Here is a 26,395-nt window from a genome sequence, read left to right as displayed (position 1 = left end):
GTTTATTATTCTGCTCCGGACGCCCCCCCTGTCTTCGTTATTAGCTCAATTACCAGGGGGGGCTTCTTCTTCCGCTCTCCGGGGGTCTTCTTCCACTCTCCGGGGGTCTTCCGCTCTCCGGGGGGGCTTCTCCGGACTCCGGGGGGGCTTCTCCGGACTCCGGGGGGCTTCTTCCATCTTCTCCCCTCTTCCGCTCTTGACTCGGCGAACCCCGGTTCTTCTTCAGCTCTCCGGTGCCTTCTTCTTCAGCGCTGGCTGCCTGCTATGTTTGTGTGTTAGCTCGATTTCAAACAGGCAGCCGGCGCGGTCTTCTGTGGCGTCAGGGTCTTCTGGTCTTCTGTTCTTCCGATGTTGCCTCGTCGCCTGTTGTCGCTGTAATGATGGAAGCGCGCCTTGCATCCCATTTATATAGGCATCGCCGTCCCATCATGCTCCGGTAGGTACCCACGTGGTGGGTGCCTACCCACGTGCACCCACCACGTGGGTACCTACCGGAGCATGATGGGACGGTGATGCCTATATAAATGTGATGCAAGGCGCGCTTCCATCATTACAGCGACAACCGGCGACGAGGCAACATCGGAAGAACAGAAGACCAGAAGAGAAGATGACGCCACAGAAGACCGCGCCGGCTGCCTGTTTGAAATCGAGCTAACACACAAACATAGCAGGCAGCCAGCGCTGAAGAAGAAGGCACCGGAGAGCTGCAGAAGAACCGGGGTTCGCCGAGTCAAGAGCGGAAGAGGGGAGAAGATGGAAGAAGCCCCCCGGAGTCCGGAGAAGCCCCCCCGGAGTCCGGAGAAGCCCCCCCGGAGAGCGGAAGACCCCCGGAGAGTGGAAGAAGACCCCCGGAGAGCGGAAGAAGAAGCCCCCCCTGGTAATTGAGCTAATAACGAAGACAGGGGGGGCGTCCGGAGCAGAATAATAAACTATTTTAAAAAGCCTTGTGTTGTGTGTTTATTAACTTTTACTTTTTGCCTCCAGGTGAATGGATAGGGGTACGATGTACCCCATATCCATTCACTTAGGGTGGGGGGCCGGTATCTGGGGGCCCCCTTATTAAAGGGGACTCCCAGATTCCGATAAGCCTCCGCCCGCAGACCCCGACAACCAATGGCAAGGGTTGTCGGGAAGAGGTCCTGTCCTCATCAACATGGGGACAGGGTGCTCTGGGGTGGGGGGGCCCGCAGTGCGCCCCCCTGCCCCAGAGCACCCAACCCCCCCATGTTGAGGGCACGCGGCCTGGCACGGCTCAGGAGGGGGGGGGGGCGCTCGCTCGTCCCCACTCCCTTCCTGGCCGGCCGGGTACCGTGCTTTGGATACGGGTCTGGTATGGATTGTAGGGGGACCCCCTACGTCAATTTTTCGGCGTAGGGGGGGTCCCCTTACAACCCATACCAGACCTAAGGGCCTGGTATGCTCCTGGGGGGGAACCCATGCCGGTTTTGTTTTTTACAAATTGACGTGGAGTTCTCCCTCGGGAAAGCATACCAAATGCCGTCGCTGCAATGGGCCTTTACAAGGTGTGACTAACTTTACACTTTGTAAAACGAGCCCTAATTTTACACTTGCAAAATAACACTTACGGCGCAAAAAAGAAGCTAGAAAGCTTTGTGGATCGCCTTAAGTGCTAATTTGCATACTAGCAACGGCATTTCGACTCGAAATGCCCCCAGCGGCGGATGCGGTACTGCATCCTAAAATTAGGCAGTGTAATTCAATTACACATGCCGGATCTTCTGTGTAACTTTGGAAAAAGCCTTTTGAGGATCGTTTCCAAAGTTACACACAGACTGAACAGCACTTAAGTCGGAGTATCTCTTTTGAGGATCTGGCCCATAGCGTTTACAAAATAGGGGGTAGTTTTATGGCATTTTTAATATTTTATTTTTTACTAGTAATGGCGGCGATCAGCGATTTTTTTTCGGTACTGCGACATTATGGCAGACACTTTGGACACTTTTGACACATTTTTGGGACCATTGGCCTTTTTATAGCAATCAGTGCTATAAAAATGCATTGATTACTATAAAAATGCCACTGGCAGGGAAGGGGTTAACACTCGGGGGCGGGGAAGGGGTTAAGTATGTTCCCTGGGTGTGTTATAACTGTAGGGGGGTGGACTCAATAGGGGAAATGACTGATCGCTGTTCATACATTGTATGAACAGACGGTCAGGCATTTCTCCCCTGACAGGACCGGGAGCTGTGTGTTTACACACACAGCTCCCGGTCCCCGCTCTGTAACGAGCGATTGCGGGTGCCCGGCGGTGATCGCGACCTCCGTGCACGTACGCGGGAGTCAGGAGCGGGCATGCGCACCCCTAGTGGCCGCTTCGAGAGCCGACGTTTTACTACGTTCTCTCGCGCAGGAGAGCCGACCTGCCGCCGTAGAACTGCGCCGGCTGGTCGGCATGTAGTGAAGATGTTTGGAACAGTATAAGAAAATACATGACACATTGTGAAAGATCTGTCAGGAAAGTAAATTCGGCAAGCACAGGGTAAATATGTAAGTGGATTATTTTAATATTTTATGACCTTCATCGTCAGCCCGTAGTTCTTTGGGGTGTTAATTATTAGATATCTGAGCCGTATAATTGAGGGACCAGAGATAAAAGTAGATTGTATGTCACTATGATTACAGTACACATTGTGTACGTTTTAATTTCCCTTTTTGTGGTGAACAATGAGGCGCTTCAGTTTTTGTGAAATGCTGATCTCGCTGCTGGAGGTCGTCGGAGGAGTTATTACTGAGGACGGAACTTTATAACACCCCCTCCATCCTCTCATCTCACCATTACCAGGAGGATCTTCTGAGGGCTGAGACTGGACAAAGGGAGAGAAGACTTCAACCAGACCAACCACACCGGACACAGAGATCACAGGTAACACACGAAGCCGGGGAACTAAGATGAATATGTTGGATATAAGATGAGGAAAGTCAGCAATCCTAATAATTCTTCATTCTGGTCAGTGACCAACAACATTAAAGCTAGAAGTCAGGTCAGGACAGTCAGTAACACAACACCCTTAGAAGGAAGGTCACCACTGAGGTCAGCCACTGCTGGAATAGGAGAGGAGAGAGTGCATTGTGCAAGGATGGCTTTCAGGGCTGGACTGGGACAGAAATTTGGCCCTGGACTTCATCCAGACTGGCCCACTTTGACAGGTCTCTCCCATGGCGGCCGGACAATTCTTGCACCCCGCCAGCCACCCAAGCCCCCTCTCCCCCTTCACTAGCCGTTCTACTTTATTAGAGAAGAAAGGCTGGTACTGGTACTCTTATAGGCAGTACCAGTGGGGAAGCTAGACATTATTTCACCCGGGGGCAAAGAATCAGTTCTGTGCCCCCTTATGGGACAAGATTAGGCAGAAGTGAGAAACTCCCAGGCCATAGCTGTTGAGTCAGCTGTCTGTCTCCCCCCATTCTGCTCTGTCGTCCCCCCTGCTCCTCTGGTCTTCCCCCTGCTTCTTTGTTCCCCCAGGTGATCACTGCGAGGAGGGAGAGACAGAGGAGCGGAGGGGGGGCGGCAGTCCCCGCTGTCACTGAAGCTGGCTCACTGAGCCCTCACCCCACCGGGAAACTCCCTGTAGTCCCAAGGGCCAGTCCATCCCTGATGGCTTTTATATCAGGCAAGTTCATTCCTGTGCTCAATGTCTGGTTTGTCCTAGGTCAGGACATAGGAAAGTAAACATTGGGAGCTTTTCATCTGGGCTTCTTTGTAGGTGGAAAAGATCTACAGGCAGGGCTTTTTTTCAGGGGGAACTTGGGGGGACTGAGTTCCACCATCTCTGGCTCAGACCCTTTGGTGCCTGCTCACCACAATCACTTGTAAACACAGAAGTCTGGTTTCTGTGTGTACAAGTCACAGCTCTGCACTCTGTGTGTAACCCTCTGAACTCTACACTCTCTATGTAATGCAGCCCTGGTATTTAATGCCCCTTTAAGACCCTTCTACTGTTTTTGAAATCTGAACAGGGTCGTGGTTGAGTTCCTGCACCTATTTTCTGAGAAAAAAGCTCTGCCTACAGGTATCAAATTTGCATTACACAATATATTTACAAATGACACAGTGCTTTTCAAACCACCTGGGCCCCTTGTCTGCATGGACCAGTTTATAGAAAATAATTAAAGACGGGGTCCAGACACATCTGGCCTTTAACATTTTGTCTGTTTCTACCAGCAAATGCTGAGCAGAGATTAATAATTTCTCATTTGTGTGTCTATGTTCTCAGGGTGATGGAACTGAGTGTGCTGGTGTTGCTGTTGGTGGTCCCCGTGGCTCTTGCACAGGAAGGTAGGTGGTAGAACCTGTGTACACTTACTGCTAGTGGAAATAATTGGCTTGTAATATTCCATCTTCTCTGCCATTCAAACACTCCTCTGCTTTTCCATTTCTCCTTTATTTAAAGAGGTTCCACAAGGAAGAGCTTGATTCCCGCTCCCCACCCACCCATCTCTGCTTACTGAATTATGACCCTTAGATCTCTGGGTTCCATTTGAGAGCTGGGTGAGGTCATTTAGTGCCCATGGCCGTGCCTTGGGCCTTCGGTTGGTAATTGCCGTCAAATTGGAATTTGTTGTTCTGTAACAAAAACTCCAGTAATTCCACAATAAACTTGTGGGCCCTTTTGTCCAATGGTCTGCTGTGCAAGATTTTCTTAATGGTTTGTAAACCTTTGTCGTGGGGTATGGAGAAATAAAGGGTCTCAATGTCCAATGTAACTAAAAGGGCACCCTCCGGTAAAGTCAAATCATGTAATAGTGTAAGCAAGTGAGACATGTCCTTGACATATGAGAACTGATTCCCCACAAGGGGCTGTAAAATTCTATCCACATACTCACTAATCTTCTCGGTGAGTGAACCCACCGCTGAGGTAATTGGACATTCAGAAAGATCGTCCAATAACTTGTGGACCTTTGGTAACACATAAAAAGTTGGTAACTTAGGAAAATCAACTTTAAGATACTCCACTGTCTCCTTGTCAATGAGCTTCCTCGCCAAGGCACAGTCCAAAATGGCAAATTATCTCCTTTTGTCTCTTTCCATAATAACGCCAGGGATTGGGGTGTACCATTGCCTGTTGTCTAGTATGCGTTGGCATGTTTTAAGATACTCAGTACGATTTATCAAAACAATGTTCCCCACTTTGTCTGCAGCCTTGATCATCAGATTTGTATTTGAACATCGTTTTTTAAGTGCTGTCCTCTCATCTGGGTTCCATAGGAGGGGGGGGGGGGGGCTGGGAGAGGTCCGAGTCATGACCTGAATTCTACTGCAAGTTTAACACTATTTATTTCATTGCATTACTGCAAGTTTCACGCCATATTGTTCTGTGCGTTACTGCAAGTTTAACGTTGTATATTTCCTTATGTTAATGCAAGTTTAATGCCATATAGTTCTGTGCGTTACTGCAAGTTTAATGCTGTATATTTCATTGTGTTACTGCAAGTTTAACACTGTATATTTCATTGCATTACTGCAAGTTTAATGCCATATTGTTCTGTGCATTACTGCAAGTTTAATGCTGTATATTGCATTGTTTTGCTGCAAGTTTAATGCTGAATATTTAATTGTGTTACTGCAAGTTTAAAGCCATATATTTCAGCCATTTAGTTCTGTGAATTACTGCAAGTTTAATGCTGTATATTTCATTGCATTATTGAAAGTTTAATGCCATATATTAAATTATGTTACTGCAAGTTTAACGCCGTATATTTCATTATGTTAATGCAAGTTTAACGCCATATATTTAATTAGGTTACTGCAAGTTTAACGCCGTATATTTCATTGTGTTACTGCTAGGGTTAATGCCATATAGTTCTTTGCATTACTGCAAGTTTAACGCTGTATATTTCATTACATTACTGCAAGTTTAACGCTGTATATTTCATTACATTACTGCAAGTTTAACGCCATATATTTAATTGTGTTACTGCAAGTTATACATTGTACATTTCATTGTGTTACTCCAAGTTTAACGCCATATAGTTCTGTGCGTTACTGCAAGTTTAATGCTGTATATTTCATTGCGTTACTGCAAGTTTACCACTGTGTATTTCATTGCATTACTGCAAGTTTCACGCCATATTGTTCTGTGCGTTACTGCAAGTTTAACCACTTAAGCCCCGGACAAATATGCTGCCTAAAGACCCAAGGTGTTTTTACAGTTCGGGACTGCGTCGCTTTAACAGACAATTGCGCGGTCGTGCGACGTGGCTCCCAAACAAAATTGGCGTCCTTTTTTCCCCACAAATAGAGCTTTCTTTTGGTGGTATTTGATCACCTCTGCGGTTTTTATTTTTTGCGCTATAAACAAAAATAGAGCGACAATTTTGAAAAAAATGCAATATTTTTTACTTTTTGCTATAATAAATATCCCCCAAAAACATATATAATTTTTTTTTTCCCTCAGTTTAGGCCGATACGTATTCTTCTACCTATTTTTGGTAAAAAAAAATCGCAATAACCGTTTATCGATTGGTTTGCGCAAAATTTATAGTGTTTACAAAATAGGGGATAGTTTTATTGCATTTTCATAAATTTTTTTTTTTTTACTACTAATGGCGGAGATCAGCGGTTTTTTTCGTGACTGCGACATTATGGCGGACACTTTGGACAATTTTGACACATTTTTGGGACCATTGTCATTTTCACAGCAAAAAATGCATTTAAATTGCATTCTTTATTGTGAAAATGACAGTTGCAGTTTGGGAGTTAACCACAGGTGGCGCTGTAGGATTTAGTGTACACTTAGTGTGTGTTTACAACTGTAGGGGGTGTGGCTGTAGGAATGACATCATCGATCGAGTCTCCCCTATAAAGGGGATCACTCGATCGATGCAGCGCCATAGTGAAGCACAGGGAAGCCGTGTTTACATACGGCTCTCCCCGTTCTTCAGCTCCGGGGAGCGATCGCGACTGAGCGGCTATAAACAAATAGCCGCGCCGTCGTCCCTGATCGCTCCCCGAGGGAACCCGACCGCTGCGTGTAGCGGGGGGGGTCCCGATCAGACCCCCGACCCACGTCTAGGCAGGCACGTACAGGTACGTTGATGTGCCTGTCCGTGCCATTCTGCCGACGTATATCTACATGCGGCGGTCGAGAAGTGGTTAATGCTGTATATTTCATTGCGTTACGGCAAGTTTAACACTGTATATTTCATTGCATAACTGCAAGTTTAATGCCATATTGTTCTGTGCATTACTGCAAGTTTAATGTTGTATATTGCATTGTTTTGCTGCAAGTTTAATGCTGAATATTTAATTGTGTTACTGCAAGTTTAAAGCCATATATTTCAGCCATTTAGTTCTCTGAATTACTGCAAGTTTAATGCTGTATATTTCATTGCATTATTGAAAGTTTAATGCCATATATTAAATTATGTTACTGCAAGTTTAACGCCATATATTTCATTATGTTAATGCAAGTTTAACGCCATATATTTAATAAGGTTACTGCAAGTTTAACGCCGTATATTTCATTGTGTTACTGCTAGGGTTAATGCCATATAGTTCTTTGCATTACTGCAAGTTTAACGCTGTATATTTCATTAAATTACTGCAAGTTTAACGCCATATATTTAATTGTGTTACTGCAAGTTTAACATTGTACATTTCATTGTGTTACTCCAAGTTTAACGCCATATAGTTCTGTGCGTTACTGCAAGTTTAATGCTGTATATTTCATTGCGTTACTGCAAGTTTACCACTGTGTATTTCATTGCATTACTGCAAGTTTCACGCCATATTGTTCTGTGCGTTACTGCAAGTTTAACCACTTAAGCCCCGGACAAATATGCTGCCTAAAGACCCAAGGTGTTTTTACAGTTCGGGACTGCGTCGCTTTAACAGACAATTGCGCGGTCGTGCGACGTGGCTCCCAAACAAAATTGGCGTCCTTTTTTCCCCACAAATAGAGCTTTCTTTTGGTGGTATTTGATCACCTATGCGGTTTTTATTTTTTGCGCTATAAACAAAAATAGAGCGACAATTTTGAAAAAAATGCAATATTTTTTACTTTTTGCTATAATAAATATCCCCCAAAAACATATATAATTTTTTTTTTCCTCAGTTTAGGCCGATACGTATTCTTCTACCTATTTTTGGTAAAAAAAATCGCAATAAGCGTTTATCGATTGGTTTGCGCAAAATTTATAGCGTTTACAAAATAGGGGATAGTTTTATTGCATTTTCATAATTTTTTTTTTTTTTACTACTAATGGTGGAGATCAGCGTTTTTTTTCGTGACTGCGACATTATGGCGGACACTTCGGACAATTTTGACACATTTTTGGGACCATTGTCATTTTCACAGCGAAAAATGCATTTAAATTGCATTCTTTATTGTGAAAATGACAGTTGCAGTTTGGGAGTTAACCACAGGGGGCGCTGTAGGATTTAGTGTACACTTAGTGTGTGTTTACAACTGTAGGGGGGTGTGGCTGTAGGAATGACATCATCGATCGAGTCTCCCCTATAAAGGGGATCACTCGATCGATGCAGCGCCATAGTGAAGCACGGGGAAGCCGTGTTCACATACGGCTTTCCCCGTTCTTCAGCTCCGGGGAGCGATCGCGACGGAGCGGCTATAAACAAATAGCCGCGCCGTCGTCCCTGATCGCTCCCCGAGGGAACCCGACCGCCGCGTGTAGCGGGGGGGGGTCCCGATCAGACCCCCGACCCACGTCTAGGCAGGCACGTACAGGTACGTTGATGTGCCTGTCCGTGCCATTCTGCCGACGTATATCTACATGCGGCGGTCGAGAAGTGGTTAATGCTGTATATTTCATTGTGTTACGGCAAGTTTAATGCCATATTGTTCTGCGCATTACTGCAAGTTTAATGCTGTATATTGCATTGTTTTGCTGCAAGTTTAATGCTGAATATTTAATTGTGTTACTGCAAGTTTAAAGCCATATATTTCAGCCATTTAGTTCTGTGAATTACTGCAAGTTTAATGCTGTATATTTCATTGCATTATTGAAAGTTTAATGCCATATATTAAATTATGTTACTGCAAGTTTAACGCTGTATATTTCATTACGTTAATGCAAGTTTAACGCCATATATTTAATTAGGTTACTGCAAGTTTAACGCCGTATATTTCATTGTGTTACTGCTAGGGTTAATGCCATATAGTTCTTTGCATTACTGCAAGTTTAACGCCATATATTTAATTGTGTTACTGCAAGTTTAACGCTGTACATTTTTTATTGTGTTACTCCAAGTTTAACGCCATATTGTTCTGTGCGTTACTGCAAGTTTATTGCTGTATATTTCATTGCATTACTGCAAGTTTAATGCCATATTGTTCTGTGCATTACTGTGCGTTTAATGCTGTATATTGCATTGTTTTGCTGCAAGTTTAATGCTGAATATTTAATTGTGTTACTGCAAGTTTAAAGCCATATATTTCAGCCATATAGTTCTGTGCATTACTGCAAGTTTAAAGCCATATATTTCAGCCATATAGTTCTGTGCATTACTGCAAGTTTAATGCTGTTAATTTCATTGCGTTATTGAAAGTTTAACGCCATATAGTTCTGTGCGTTACTGCAAGTTTAATGCCATATAATTTTGTGTATTACTGCAAGTTTAATGCCATATATTTAATTATGTTACTGCAAGTTTTACGCCATATATTTCATTGCATTACTGCATGTTTAACGCTGTATATTTCATTATACAGCGTTACTGTAAGTTTAAAGGGGTTGTAAAGGTTCGTCTTTTATTTTCTAAATTGGTTCCTTTAAGCTAGTGCAATGTTGGTTCACTTACCTTTTCCTTCGATTTCCCTTCTAAATGTTTTTTTTCTTTGTTTGAATTTCTCACTTCCTGTTTCTCCTCAGTAAGCTTTCCACCATCATCCGAGCGGTGGAAAGTCATTTAGAACAGCTTACTGAACACCTTAGGCCCCATACACACCATAGAATCTATCCGCAGATAAATCCCATCAAATGGGTTTCAGCGGATAGATTCTATGGTGTGTACACTCCGGCGGATATTTATCCTCGGATAAATCTCCCCTGGGATGGATTTCCAGCAGATGGATATTCGCTGACATGCTCAACAAATCCATCTGCTGAAGTTCCTCCCAACGGATGGATCCGCTCGTCTGTACAGTCTCACCGGATCCATCCGTCCAAAGGGATTCCCCGCACGCGTCGTAATGATTTGACGCATGCGTGGAATTCCTTATATGACAGCGTCGCGCCCGTCGCCGCGTCATAATCGCGGCGACGTCGCGACACGTCATCGCCAGAGGATTTCGGCGCGGATTTCAATGCGATGGTGTGTACACGCCATCGCATAGAAATCTGCTGAAATCCTCGAGAGGATTTATCCGCGGATACGGTCCGCTGGACAGTATCCGCGGATAAATCCTCTCGTGTGTATGGGGCCTTACTGAGGAGGAACAGGAAGTGAAAAATTCAGACAAACAAAACAAAGAAAAAAAACATTTAGAAGGGAAATTGATGGAAAAGGTAAGTGAACCCACAATGCACTAGCTTATTAAAGGAACCTATTTAGAAAATAAAAAACAAACCTTTACAACCCCTTTAACGCCATATATTTCATTGTGTTACTGCAAGGTTAATGCCATATAGTTCTGTGCATTACTGCAAGTTTAACGCTGTATATTTCATTGCATTACTGCAAGTTTAACGTCATATAATTCTGTGCATTACTGCAAGTTTAACCCAACATATTTCATGGCGTTACTGCAAGTTTAACGCTGTATATATTTTATTGCGTTACTGTAAGTTTAACGCCATATATTTCATTGTGTTACTACAAAGTTAATGCCATATAGTTCTGTGCATTACTGTAAGTTTAACGCTATATATTTCATTGCATTACTGCAAGTTTAACGCCGTATATATCATTGTGTTACTGTAAGTTTAACGCCATATATTTCATTGTGTTACTGCAAGGTTAATGCCATATAGTTATGTGCATTACAGCAAGTTTAACGCCATATATTTCATATAACGTATATTTCATTGCGTTATTGAAGGTTTAATGCCATATAGTTCTGTGCATTACTGCAAGTTTAACGCTGTATATTTCATTGCGTTATTGAAGGTTTAGGACGTGGTCAGTCCTCAGGCAGGGCATCATTTCCTCTGTTAAGTGATGTTACCCATGCAATTCAGCCCCAGCATGCAGAAGAGGCAGGGATGGACTGGCCATAGGGACTACAGGGAGTTTCCCGGTGGGCAGATGGCTCAGTGGGCCATTGTTTAAAACAAAGATGCTGCTTGGAGGACATTTTTTAATGCCCTGGCAGCGCCCCAGTGTGAAAGCACTCAGGTTTTCACACTGGGACTGCAGCGGAAGCGTTTTTCAGTCGCTTTACAGGTGCTATTTTTAGCCCAAAAGCGCCTAAAAAACGCCTCAGTGTAAAAAGGGGTCCTACACTCACCCCCTCTTTTTTACACTCACTCTCTTTTTCTTACACTCACCCCCCTCTCTCACCCACCCCCTCTCACCCCCTTTCCCTCAACCCTCCCTCTCTCTCTCTCTCATTCCCCTCTCTCTCACCCTCTCATGATATACAATAATGGATGTAGGGGCCTTTTGGTGGGCGTGATTTTTCAGGGGGTGGGGGCAGCATTTTATTGAATCAAAGTGGGCCGGTCTGGATGAAGTCCAGGGCCAAATTTTTGTCCCAGTCCAGCCCTGAGAAGAGGTGGTGGACTGGCTTACTAAACTGTTCTCATCCTAGTCATCCTCCGTCACCCAAGCAGAGACTAGTGCGCAGTCCCCTGCAGCTGCCAGAGTGGCTAAACCTGTCTCCTTGTCCACAGATATTTGTGCCACAGCACCAGCATCAGGCATGGAGGAGTCAGCGAAGTTATTTGAACACAGCATCAGCCACTTGCTCCTTGACGATGCACAGCCACTACTCAATTCTGATGTTGGTTCTGAGATGAGGAAGGCAGGAAAATTAGCCTACAGAGAGGGGAGAACACTGGTACACAAATTGGTATTCATGTTCCCCCAGCCGCATCATATTGTCAAGGTGTCTCCAGTGGTAGAGGAGGAGATGATGATGATGATGAGGTCACCCGACTTGGGTGCCGGATAGAGCAGAGGAGGAAAGTGAGGTTGAGGCACAACCCCAATGAGGCAGCCATAATAGAAGAACAGAGAGCAGCCACCCAATTTCAATACCATAGTGGAGCTGTTATCTCACTTCACTTAAAGCGGTGGTTCACCCTCCATAACAACTTTTTAGCATAACATGAGGCATAGTAGTGCGAGCTACAGTATGCCTGTCTTTATTTTTTTAGTCCCGTACTCACTGTGCAATCGTAGACACAAGATTCCGACTCCCCGCGGGGAATGGGCGTTCCTATGGAGAGGGAAGGTGATTGACGGCCGGCTCTGGCACGTCACGCTCCCCGAAGACAGCCGGAACAGGTCTCAGCTCTTCACGGCACTATACGGCGCCTGCGCACAGACTATGCGCAGGCGCCGTGAAGCGTCAAGTCCTATTTCGGGTATTTCCGGAGAAGCTTGACGTGCCAGAGCCGGCCGTCAATCACCTTCCCTCTCCATAGGAACGCCCATTCCCCGAGGGGGGTCGGAATCTTGTGTCTACGATTGCACAGTGAGTACGGGACTAAAAAAATAAAGACAGGCATACTGTAGCTCGCGCTACTATGCCTCATGTTATGCTAGAGGAAAAAAATGTTTTATTAATAGGGTGAACCCCCGCTTTAAGGACGTCAATTTTGTTTGGGTACAGCATCGCACGACCGTGCAATTGTCATTTAAAGCGAGGCAGTGCCATATCGCAAAAATGGGGGCATTGATCAGCCAAATACAGTGCCTGGCAGTGTTAGTATCTCTATACCTTACACCTTAACTAAAGGATTAGGTCACCTTTTATAACATGCTATATGTAGCACTCATATTCAGGGTGTAACATGTACAACACCCAACCCCCCCCTGAACCCCCTTTGTGACAGGGGTCTGGCCACCCAGCCATGTCATTCATTCACAGAGTTATGTGAATGGGAGAACTACAACTACCAACAGCCTTTGTAGCGGACAGCTTGTAGTTCTCAATGAACTATCAGGGTGCTGGTGAGCTCTCTAGGTAGTTCATTGATCCTTTCTGTCATTCAGCAAGTGCCTGCCTTTACAAAGTATGAGCAGACAGATACACTCACAGGCCTGGATTCAGATACATTGGAGTATCTGTCGGTGCGGCGTAGCGTATCTCAGATACGGTACGCCGCCGTAACTTAGGGCGCAAGTTCCGTATGCAGAAAGAACTTGCCCCCTTAGTTACGGCGGCGTAACGTATGTGTGTCGGCGTAAGCCCGCCTAATTCAAATGGGGATGATGTGGGCGTGTTTTAATTAAATACACTGTGACCCCACGTATTTGACGTATTTTATGAACGGCGCATGCGCCGTCCGTGAAAAAATCCCAGTGCGCATGCTCGAAATTACGCCGCAAGTCGTCATTGCTTTAGACGTGAACGCAACTTTCGTACAGCCCTATTCGCGAACGACTTACGCAAACGACGTTAAACTTTCAAAACTCGATGCGGGAACGACGTCCATACTTAACATTGGCTATGCCTCATATAGCAGGGGTATTTTTACGCCGAAAAAAGCCTAACGTAAACTACGTAAAAAAATGCGCCGGCCGGACGTACGTTTCTGAATCGGCGTATCTACATAATTAGCATATTCATTGCGTAAATATACGGAAGCGCCACCTATCGGCTAGCGTAAATATGCAGTCTAAGATACGACGGTGTAAGACACTTACGCCGGTCGGATCTTAGGGAAATCTATGCGTAACTGATTCTCTGAATCAGTCGCATAGTTACGACCACGCACACTCAGAGATACGACGGTGTATCCGGAGATACGCCGTCGTATTTCCTTTCTGAATCTGGCCCACAGCCTGCAGGAGCCTAGCACTGCACCCGCGATCTGCTGATCACGGGTGCAATGCTTTACAGGCTCCTAATAAAAAAATAGCAATTGCACATTTTTTTTATCTGCAAAGGTGAACCCTTTAAAATGTCAGGAAAACATTTGAAAGTAAACTGTATTCCCTTTATTGGTGAACTGAGATGGTGGAAAATGTAAGCTTGTAAGAGACCTGGATTGGACAGCGGTTTCCATCAAGCTGGTCCAGATGGGATACACGAAAGTGCAGAATTATGGCTTAAAGCGGTTGTAAAGCTTCATTTTTTTTTTAAATAACAAACATATTATACTTACCTCCACTGTGCAGTCCGTTTTGCACAGAGTGGCCCCGATCCTCCTTTTCTGGGCTCCCTCGGTGGCTGTCTCGGCTCCTCCCCGCAATAGCTAACCCCCTCAGGAAGCGCTCTTCCGAGGGGGTTACCTTGTGGGCACGCTCCCGTCTCATACACTCTGCGTCCATAGACACAGAATGTATGTCTCGGTCCCGCCCCCCGACGGGCGCGTCATTGGATTTGACTAACAGCAGCGCGAGCCAATGGCTGCGCTGCTATCAATCTATCCAATTAATGCAGAGAAACAGCGGAAAAGAGGACGCTGGGGAAGAGCCGGGCAGGTGAACGGGCTCAGTTAATGTAATAGGGGGTGCACCATTGCTAGCTGTTTTTTCACTCTAATGCATAGGACGCATTAAGGTGAAAAAACATGAACCTTTAAAACCCCTTTAAATAGGAAATTTAAGGGAGGAGCAACAAGTTAAAGGTTCACCAGAAACAAGATACAAGACAATGTTGTCCAAAGGATCAGACAGGGAGCTGTCTAACATCTCAGGTGGAAAAACAAGAAGAGCTACCGCCAGACACTGCAGAGCTTCCAGGTTCAGATGTGAACACTGACACCCTCAGTCCCAGGCCCTGATGCCTTCAAAAACCAAGCTTTCCCCCTTCTCCATTGTGAATCCATAACTACTCCTCCTGGCAGTCCAGTCCTGTGGAGGGTGCTCTCCTCCACAAAGGCTGCAGGCCTACATGGTGTTGGTCAGGGGTGACCTGTTCCCATACCTGAACTACCAGCCCCCCCCCCCCATAGCTGGTATTAAAAGTAGGGTGACCAGACATCCCCAGTTACAGGGGACAGTCCCCTGATTGAGGACACTGTCCCCAGACCAAGTCTGTCCCTGGTTTTGTCCCCAGATTGGATTTAATAGGGGACAGGGGCGATTTCAAAGACAGTCAGTGCAGAATTAGAATAAAAAAAAATAGAATTACACCCCCCCCCGCGCTCTGCCGTGCCTACTAGCATAGGGGGGTTGTATTTTTCCCATTATCTGTGCCGCTTTCTGATGATCATGTGCTGGTCGGAGCGGAGGGAATATTTCGGGCGCATGCCCATTCAGCTTCGCTCGCATGTTCTTCTGCCTTGGCTCAAATCCTGACCAGCCGCCTGCCTATCTCCTTGCCTTCCCTGGCAGAGTGATCTTCCTCCGCTCCCCATCCAGTAGTAGCCGGGGCACGAAGAGTAAGACTTGAGAGGCTGTGAGGGGGGCGGCGACGGGCAGAGAATCGCTGATTGTTGCCATTACTAGTAAAGAGAAAATATGTCCCCGGATTTCATTTAAAAAATCTGGTCACCTTAATTAAAAGGGCGCTGACTCCACCCACCACATTACCAGAGCAATAGCCACAAATAAACTAACGGTTCATGATCTACAAAGTACATATTTATACACATTGAAAAAAATATATAATTACTTTTCTAAGATTTATTAGTGTATCTTTTGTATTTTAGATTCTGGCGTTCATAAATACAGTAAATGCTCACTTTTTTGAAAAAGGGGGGAGAGTTGGGACTTTAAATGAGATGCGTTTTTAGCAATATGCGATTAAGTATATATATGGAATATAAAAAATGTTTCCATAAAAGCCAGGCTTAAAGTTGCCTACCAAAAAAGCACTAAACCGAATTCATCTGTCTAACTGTATGTAATTAAAAACAGAGGTTTAGTTGCATGTATTTGCAAATACCTGGTAAGCTGCAGGCCAAGCGTCAAGGCACTCCGTGTACTGCAGTCCTAGATATGATTTTGAAGCCTCCTAAAGAGGAGCACAGGCGTGCTAATCAATAGATAGGGGGCAGGTGATAACCTAAACCAGGGCTCAAGTCCTGCGGGAACGCATGGCAACGGAGTTCCTGCACTTTTTTCACAGCAGGAACGCAGTTCCCTTTGCAGGACTAGAGCAGCCGAGCCGCCCGAGCCAATCCTTCACTAAGCGGCGATGCCCAGCTCGAGTCACTGTCAGGGGCAGGCGAACCTTAGTAATCCTTTATGTTACTGGCCGCTTCCTGTATATGGATTCATTGGGTAGTGTGCGGGTATTCCGTCACTTCCTCGATGCCTCAATGTCTCCTGGGAGCTTTTGTCATTGTTCCCAGGAGACTTTGCGGAGGTCTGTCGCGAGTTATCGCGGGATTTAGAAAGAACTTGCTTAAAAAAAAAAAAACAATTGCGATTTAGTAATTATGCATATAAGGGTATCATTTTTCTTTGGTGAGGGAGTGGATCTTGGGTGGGAGTTCCCACACTTTTTTCCCTAGGACTTGACCCGACCTAAACCCGCCCCTACCTGTAGTTGGTCAGGCAAAAAGGAGCACTGGAAAAAACAAAGGCAAAACAGGAGTAGAACCAAAACATGCCTACCAAACCATATTCCATATATATATATATATATATATATATATATATATACTTAATCGCATATTGCTAAAAACGCATCTCATTTAAAGTCCCAACTCTCCCCCCTTTTTCATACTTTTACAGGGATAGAGGCCTGTGGTAGTTCTATCATATGCCTCATATAAAGTCCCACCCCCATCCCCCCCCCATTCCCCCCCTTTTTTAATGCTCACTTTTTTGTTCTGGACCCAAAGCTTTGATAAGTACCAGTAATGAGTTTTCTCTGTTTTCTTCCCTAGACTTGGAGGGTAAAGTCTTCGTCTTCCCCAAAGAAACCGACGCGGATCATGTCATCCTAAGACCTACAATTACAGGGCCATTGCGGCAACTCAGCATCTGTCTACGTTGTTACAGTGAGCTTTCCCGTCCCTATTCTTTGTTCTCTATTGCTACTCTAAGACACGCCGATGCCTTTCACATCTCCTTCCAGCCTCCAGACACCTACAAGGTGTTCATAAACAATGAAACGGCTGTTTTTACAGCAATCTGGAAGCCTTTTTACTGGAGGCACATCTGTGTAACCTGGGACTTCAGCTATGCAGGGGTCTATCTTTGGCTCAATGGAAAGATCTCCCAAAGGCGTTACATGAGACAAAATTATCATGATACTCATTCTATCGATTCTGAAAGAAGTATTGTTCTGGGACAGGACCAAGATTCTTATGGTGGAGGGTTTGATGCTTCTCGGTCATTGGTCGGTGAAATAAGTGACGTCCACATGTGGGATTACGTCCTGACTCAGGAAGACATCCAGAAGGTCCTCTCTGGTGATCTCCATGGAAACGTCATTAATTGGAAGAGCTTGCGCTGTGAAATTAAAGGGGAGGTTCACGTCAAGCCCGAACCTCAACGTAAGTCTATCATCTAACTATATACACCTTATTAATTATTAAGATTCTCCAACTTTCAGTACAGATTTACAATGAAGAAGGCTTTATGTGCCACGCCCATCAACAATGAGAGGTCACAGTGACAATTATATGTGAAAGATGTATAGCACTACCCCCGAAGGAGCTGTTTGTTTTGGGTGGCATGTTACCTCGCAGTAATGGAATGTCCATGACAGGTGTCTTTTTCTGTGCTCTTTATTACCCAGCTGGGTAAAAACAATGGGGTAGATTCAGGTACATTTGCGCATTTTTTACGGAGGCGCAGCGCACCGTTTTGACGCTGCGCCTCCGTAAATTACCTGCGCTACGCTCGATTCAGTAGGGGGCGTGGATCATTTAAATTAGGCGCGTTCCCGTGCCGAGCGTAGTGCGCATGCTCCGTCGGGAAACTTTCCCGACGTGCATTGCGGTAAATGATGTCACAAGGACGTCATTTGCTTCAAAGTGAACGTGAATGGCGTCCGGCGCCATTCACGATTCACTTACGCAAATGACGTAATTTTCAAATTTCGCGACGCGGGAACGACGGGTATACGTAGCATTGGCTGCCCCTGCTAATAGCATGGGCAGCCTTACGCAAAACCCGACGTACGCAAACGACGTAAACTGCGTACGCAGGGCACGCGTACGGTTGTGAATCGGCGTTAGTATGCAATTTGCATACTCTACGCTGACCACAACGGGAACGCCACCTAGCGGCCTGCGTAAGAATGCACCCTAAGATATGACGGCATAAGGAGCCTTATGCCAGTCATATCTTAGGCTGCAGTCTGCGTATCGAGGTTCCTGAATCAGGAGCATTCGATACGCCGGCAAAAGTAAGCAATTGCGCTGCGTAACTATGGTTACGCAGACGCAATTGCTTTTTGAATCTACCCCAATAAAACTTGTGGTGAAGAGTAGAGATGTAGTAGGAGAAGAAACAGCAGACTCAGGCGTAACAAATGGGAAACAGTCGTGCTTCCAACAACACTTTGTTTTCTTCGCCACTCCAGCCAGAGTTGGTATAGTGTACCTGGACAGGCCTCTCTCACTGACCTGGCAACCAGAGTATCACTCGGAACTTTAAGGGAAAAAGTCTCCTTAAGGTAGTTTGCAATTAGGTTACCGACTGTTAGGTGACCGACGTCCAGCCTTTCAGTGTCCGGTTACCTTGATCCCCGGTGGATTGTCGAGACCCTATTGGATCGCCAGCCTCTCTTGGCTCTCCTCAGGTCGACTCAACACCGAACAGCTTCCCCCCATAGAACAACGCTTGGAATCTTCTCAGGGTTGGGGACCTAGTCGATCACTGGGGCCCGGCCACAGCTCAAATGTTCTGGAACAACGTGGTCCCGAAAACCAGGAACACCGCGTGTAACGTGCACCCCGGCCTGGTAGGCCATTTTGCCCGGGCACCGCGATGTGGTCACCCTAACAGTGGGTGCCACACTGGAAGAAGGCCCAGACCAATGGCGTCTGTCCCATAAATACCCTCCCCCAGCATGCACAGTGAGGAAAACCCCTCCTGATAGGCTGCTGGGGAAAAGCACCCAAACCTCGACTCCACTGCTGCCACCTGTCGTCCATGCCAGTTTGGGAGATATCCACGGAAGCTACAGGTAAGCCTTATTTTAGGCTTACCTGCAGTAAAAAGTGGATTGTAATGCCTCGTACACGCGGTCCGACTTTTCTGCAGGCAAACCTCTGTCGGAATTTCTGACGGAAAAATAGAGAACCTGCTCTCTATCTAAGTCCATCGGAAATTCCGACAGAAAAAGTCAGATGGGGCTCCGCTCGCGCATTCGCAGTGAGTGGCCGGCCGTGAAGCTGAAAGCTGTCACGGCCGGGTTCCCACAGTAACAATGAGGATTTCGGCCGGAGAGGGGGGGGGAGGAGCGGAGCTCCGGCCGGTGCGTGGCTTGAACGTGAAGCAGGTGAGTACATGTTTATTAAAAGCCAGAAGATACACTTGTTGTAGCTGCTGACTTTTAATAAACATTAAAAATGCCTGGAACACCCCTTTAAAGTGAAACAATAAAAATTAAATATTCCTTTAAATATCGTGCCTGGGGGTCCCCTTAGTCTGCCTGTAAAGTTGCACATCTTTGTGATGTGTATTACTAATGGAAGAAAATTCATTTTTAAATTGCTTGCAGTTCTAATGTATTGCTCCTGACAATATAAATATGGTTATATGGGGGACTCCACGCCAACTTTTTATTTATTTTTTAAACAGCGTGGAGTCTCCACAAAATCCATACCAGGCCCCTATCCGAACGAGCAGCCTGGAGGACAGGATAGTTGGGGCGAGAGAGCGCTCCCCCCTGGACCATACTAGGCCACATACTAGGCCACATACCGTCGACTTTAGAGTTTGCGGGCGGGGGCTTATCGGAATCTGGAAGCCCCCTTTAAAAAGTGGGGCCGCCAGATCCCGCCCCCCCTATGTGAATGGGTATCGGGTAAATTGTACCCCTACCCATTCACCAAAAAAAGTGTCAAAAGTAAAAAAACACAAAAGACAATTCCTTTATTATAAAAAAACGTCCCGCTATGTACATCCATCGTCAATTACACCGCCCGACGGACCCCGAAAAATTGAAAAAAAAACAAAAATACTCAGCTGATGTAACCGGATGACCATGCCTACCTCTGATGGCACATGACATGAACTTTCCTACATAACAGCTGTCACAGCGAAAAGACAGCAGTTGACGGGACGCCTCCCATTAAGGCGGAGCTTTTTTTTCTATATTTTTCGGGGTCCGTCGGGCGGTGTGATTAAAGATGGATGGCCATCATGGGACACTTTTTTTAATTAATGAATTGTCAAAAACTGTCTTTTGCGTTCTTTACTTTTTGACACTTTTTGGTCAATGGGTACAATTTACAATGTAGGGTCGTTGTCCTGTTGGAAGGTGAATCTCCCCCTCAGTCTCAAGTCTTTTGTAGGCTCTAACAGGTTTTCTTCTAAGATTGTCCTGTATTTGGCTCCATCCATCTTCCCATCAACTCTGATCAGCTTCTCTGTCCCTGCTGAAGAAAATCATACCCAAAACATAAGGCTGCCACCACCATGTTTCACGGTGGGGATGGTGTGTTCAGGGTGATGTGCAGTGTTAGTTTTCCCCCACACATATAGCTAGATTCAGAGAGAGTTAGGCCGGTGTATCAGTAGATACGCCGACCTAACTCGAAATCTGCGCCGTCCTAAGTTTAAGTGTATTCTCAAACTGAGATACACTTAAACCTAGCTAAGATACGACAGCCTGCGCCGTCGTATCTTAGGGTGCAATATATAGGCTGGCCGTTGAGTTCGGCGTAGAATATGTAAATGACTAGATACGCCTATTCACGAACGTACGTGCGCCCGACGCAGTAAAGATACGCCGTTTACGTAAGGTGTTTTCAGGCGTAAAGTTATTCCATCAAATAGCATCAATGTTAAGTATGACCGTCGTTCCCGCGTCGAAATTTGTAAATTTTACGTTGTTTGCGTAAGCCGTCCGTGAATAGGGCTGGACGTAATTTACGTTCACATCAAAACCAATCCGTCCTTGCGGCGTACTTTGGCGCAATGCACACTGGGATATGTACACTGACGCCGTTCGTTTAAAAAAGTAAATCACGTCAGGTCACCCCCCATTGCCATAAAACACGCACCCTCATCCTAATTTGAATTAGGCGCGCTTACGCCGGCCCTATTTACGCTACGCCGCCAGAAGTTAGGAGGCAAGTACTTTGTGAATACAGTACTTGCCTCTCTGACTTAAGGCGGTGTAGCGTAAATATGATACGCTGCCTTAAAGATGCGGCGCCATACCTGAATCCAGCTAATAGGGTTTTTCTTTTAGGCCAAAAAGTTGAATTTTGGTGTCATGTGACCAGAGCACCTTCTTCCACATGTTTGCTGTGTCCCCTCCCCCACATGTTTGCTGTGTCCCCTCCCCCATGTTTGCTGTGTCCCCTCCCCCACATGGCTTCTCACAAACAGCAAACAGGACTTCTTATGACTTTCTTTACCCAATGTCTTTCTTTTTGTCACTCTTCCATAACGGCCAGATTTGTGGAGAGACCACTAATAGTTGTCTTGTAGACAGATTCTCCCCCCTGAGCTGCGGATCTCTGCAGCTCCTCCAGAGTTACCATGGGCCTCTTGGCTGCTTCTCTGATTAATGCTCTCTTTGCCCGGCCCGGTCAGTTTAGGTGGACGGCCACGTCTTGGTAGGTTTGCAGTTGTGCCATACTCTTTCCATTTTCCGATGATGGATTGAACAGTGCTCTCCATGAGATGTTCAAAGCTTGATATATTTTTTATAACCTAACCCTGCTTTATACTTCTTTATCCCCAACCTGTCTGGTGTGTTCCTTGGCCTTCATGATGCTGTTTGTTCACTAAGGTTCTCTACCAAACATCTGAGGGCTTCACAGAACAGCTGTATTTATACTGAGATTAAATTATACATAGGTGGACTCAAGTTTCTAATTAGGTGACTTCTGAAGGCAATTGGTTCCACTTGGTTTCAGTTAGGGGTATCAGAATAAAGGGGTCTGAATACAAATGTACCCCCCACACTTTTCACGTATTTATTTGTAAGAAATGTGGAAAACCATTTATCATGTCCCTTCCATTTCACAATTGTGTGCCACTTTGTGTTGGTCTATCATATAAAATCCCAATAAAATACATTTACGTTTTTTGGTTGTAACATGACAAAATGTGGGAAATTTCAATGGGGTATGAATACTTTTTCAAGGCACTGTATGTGAGAAGAGAAGGTGCATGCCTACAAAGGCCCTGTCAAATGGGTCAGAAGGGATACAAGGGATAAACCAACCACGCCTCAAAAAGTAGTAGGGAAGATAAATCCCAAAAAAGGTAACTTGGCAAGAAATTGTATATAGAGAAACCTCAACAGATTATATTGCCCCCTTATTGATCTACAGCATTCATTAAAGCGGAGGTTCACCCAAAAGTGAACCTCCGCTTTTCGTAACCCTCCCCCTACGCTGTCACATTTGACACCTTTCAGGGGGGAGGGGGTGCAGATACAGAGGTTCTGAGCTTGCGTGTTTGTACTTTGGACTTTAGTCGGATGGACTTGTGTACACACGATCAGATTAGCCGGATTTGTCCGATGAAAAACACAAAACATTTGTCCGATGGAGCGTACACACGGTTGGATTGTCCACTAAAACAAGTCCATCGGGCATTTGTTGTCAAAAAGTCTGAATGTGTGTATGAGGCTTTACACAGGTGGTCCGACACTAGAGCTGGCGTCTGTGTTCTTCACCTATAGCAGCACCCTTTCCCAAAAGGCTAGCCGGTGATCTGACAATATGGTTCCGGCTATCGAGATGGTACCTGTAAGGACTGCGCAGGCGCAATCCTTGCCGATGGAAATCACCGAACCTCCAGGGCGACGTGGAATTTGAGGTAAGTGGCCAGTCGGCCTCACGTCCTCGCTTGGCTCGCTCGGCCTCCTGGCTCTTTTTTTAACATCCTCCAATCCACGGGGATGTTAAGGAATGAGCCTGGATGCCGGCAGAGGTTCGGAGATTTCCGTCAGCAAGGATTGCGCCTGCTCATTCCTTACAGGAACCATCTCGATAGGGGAACCATACCGACAAGTCACCGACCTTCCAGTACAAAATTGCCCCCAGGTCTTATACACAATGCTATAGTGTCTGGCCACCACGCCAGGGCAGGCACGAACTGAGAAAAGCAGACAGGTACTTGTGGTTGGCAGACAAGGAAGGTTTATAATAGTCAGGGTCAAAATTTGAGGTCAAAGGGCAGGCAAACTTCAGAGAATAGTTGATATTCGATCCAAGGTCATCAAAGAGGTAATCCAATCTAGCATAGCAGAGCAGACAAACTGGTAGCTTGATCAGATATTACACACAGTATCACAAGCATGAGACTGCAGGCTTGGCTGGCTTAAATCGTGTTTGGTCTCCACCTAGAGTCTGGCCACATCAATCACCTACCAGGTGGACGGACAGACAAGGAGAATGCCACAACCAAAACTGGGATGCTTGAACGAAGAGCATAAGCACTAGACGCTCCTGAAAATATGGTAGACAGTATGATACCTGGTGGTCTTAGGGCTCCAATATTTCAACTTCTAAGGCCTCCATTTTAATCAAAATATTAGCAGGACATTTGGAGATCAAAATAACACCCTCGACTAGATAACTGAGACAATGAAAAAAGGTGCCAAAACTCGTTCAATACTGGATCTGAAAACCACGTATTTATTCACAAAATGGAAATACATTTAATGATCTTCTGAGAGTATGCATTTTTTTAATTACTGGAATCTACAAATAATTTATTCATTCATTGTTCATCATTTAAAGCTTTTATATGTAGTAGTAATGCGGTTGGTCTGTTTTCTTCCCTAGGCTTGGAGGATAAAGTCTTTGTCTTTCCCAAAGAAACCAACACAACTCATGTCATTCTAAGACCTACAATTACAGAACCATTGCAGAAAGTCAGCGTCTGTCTACGTTCTTATACCGATCTTTCCCGCCCCTATGCTCTCTTCTCCCTCGCTACTCCCGGGAAGGACAGCGCCTTTGTGATCTACTTCCAGCCTCCAAACACTTGTTCCGTATATATCAACCAGGAACTCACTAGTTTTAGGACAGACTCAGAGTCTTTGGCCTGGAGGCACATCTGTGTGACCTGGGACTCCGAAACTGGAGTGGTCCAACTTTGGGTCAATGGGAAACTCTACCCCAGAAGAGTCTCCATGAAAGGGTCTTCTATCGCAGCTGAGACCAGCATTGTTCTGGGACAGGAACAAGATTCTTTTGGTGGAAAGTTTGACGAGAAACAGTCATTGGTCGGTGAAATAAGTGACGTCCACATGTGGGATTATGTCCTGACTTCAGAAGACTTCATCAAAGTCATCTATGGCAGACACAATGGGAATGTCATTAATTGGATATCTCTATACAGTGAGATCAAAGGGGAAGTTCTTGTGCAGCCCAAATTTCCGTGAAAGCCAATGAGCTCATCATATACACACAGATACCCCAACTGCTGATTCTGAATTACAGTGATAATGATGATTTATTTGTCACCCCCATAAATAATAAAGGTTGACAATGATAAGTTTAGATCAAATAATTAATTAATCAATGATCTTATAGTGTAAAACACGTGAAAATTGTAAACAGGATTCTAAATCATTGGAGTTTATATTTTCTCAATGGTAACATAATAGTCTTGGTCGTATAATCTTATAATCAATATTAACATAAACTATCTAAAATAAAATCTATAGAGAAGCAATATACAAGTGGCATTCTTTCTGTTTTCACATTGTTATAACATTTGACATCTGATTGGTTAGTTTTATTCACCTTTCACCCCTCCCTTCTACTTCAAGTATTTGTAGGTGGTAATAAGGGTTAGAACCGAAGAGGAGATCCCTTGAACCCTTTCAGCCCAGCACAGGGGGCAATACGGGTGGAAGTTGTGATCTGGTGTCACGTACCTGGTAGGAGTCTGGAATGACGAGGTCGGCCTCCCTTGTATCTCCAACCCAAGCCCCACTGAAGGTGGAATAGATGGTGGCTAGGGTGAGGAGGAACAGTGCCTGTGGGGGGTTGCGTGCAGAACTTGTAAGTGGAGTAGCTGGCTTGGAGGTGCAGGCAAAGCATCTGGTAAGGAGCTGGACCCAAGAAAGCTGATAGGATGGACGGCCAGCACAGGCACACGGCGACAGCATTGAGCCAAGCAGGAGACAGGAGCAGGGTCACAGGGATAGCCGAGTTCGGTAACAGGCGGGCAGCGAGGTAACAAGGCATAGGCAGGAGCAAGGTCAGATGGGAAGCCAGGATCAGGAACCAGTAATCAGAGTAATCAGAGTCCAAAAGCAGGGTCAAGGGAAGCCAAGGTTCAGCAACAGGAATCAAGCCAGGTTTAAGAGAGTTCAGATTATCAGGACACAGCTGAAGACCAGTCAGTACCTGTCAGAAGTCAGGACATCCTTTAAATAGGCCGTCTGGCATCAATTGTGGCTAGTGGCAAGCTCCTTTTTTTTACCACTACTATTCCTTTAAATTCGCTTTTAGATTTTACAAATGCAGCAATTTAGAAATCAGATGAAAGGTTTAGAGCTGGAAAACACTTTTTGATAGATAAAAAGTGCATTTTATATACATCTATATAGATCAGACCAAAATGAGGGACACTTGAGTAGGAAAGAGGGACAGAGGGACATTGCTCCAAATCAGGGACAGTCCCTCAAAATCAGGGACAGTTGGGAGCTATGTAACGTGTGTTGAAGTGGTTCTGAATCTGTCCTGCCTAGAGTGGAGGAAGCTGTGCCAAGGAGAAGATCCAGAGGAGGCCTCTTTCTGGAGAAAGCCCGGAGGAAGGCTGGTTTCTCCCAGAGCCTGGTGACCAACTTGAAGGACTCACTAAATTCAGCAACATGCTTATAGTGTTGCCAGGTCAGCTTAAATGTTCTGATACTTAAGCTGGATCTGGAGAGTCTGGAAGTGATTTGCATGTTATCTTGGACCCCTAAACCTCACCTCCATCACCATTATAAAATAAAAGTTTTAAGCCTCGTACACACGATCAGTCCATCCGATGAGAACGGGATGGACCGTTTTCATCGGTTAACCGATGAAGCTGACTGATGGTCCGTCGCGCCTACACACCATCGGTTAAAAAAAACGATCGGGTCAGAACTCGGTGACGTAAAACACAATGGGCCAGATTCAGAAAGAGATACGATGACGTATCTCCTGATACACCGTCGTATCTCTGAGTTGCGTCCGTCGTATCTATGCGCCTGATTCATAGAAT

General features: G+C 45.5%; 1 protein-coding gene across 1 annotated transcript in view; it reads left to right on the top strand.

The window, feature by feature from the left end:
* LOC120933773 overlaps nucleotides 1-24,868 on the top strand; it is a 59,369-nt gene extending 34,501 nt beyond the window's left edge. The window contains exons 7-8 of the mRNA XM_040347168.1: nucleotides 17,442-17,544; nucleotides 23,974-24,868. Coding sequence (XP_040203102.1) covers nucleotides 17,442-17,544; nucleotides 23,974-24,575 — 705 coding nt within the window. The 3' untranslated portion in view covers nucleotides 24,576-24,868. The remainder of the gene's footprint in view (nucleotides 1-17,441; nucleotides 17,545-23,973) is intronic.
* Nucleotides 24,869-26,395: the final 1,527 nt, after the last annotated feature.

The sequence above is a fragment of the Rana temporaria genome, chromosome 3, assembly GCF_905171775.1.
Source record: "Rana temporaria chromosome 3, aRanTem1.1, whole genome shotgun sequence".
NCBI classification, from domain to species: domain Eukaryota; kingdom Metazoa; phylum Chordata; class Amphibia; order Anura; family Ranidae; genus Rana; species Rana temporaria.
This window is presented reverse-complemented; position numbering and strand designations above follow the sequence as displayed.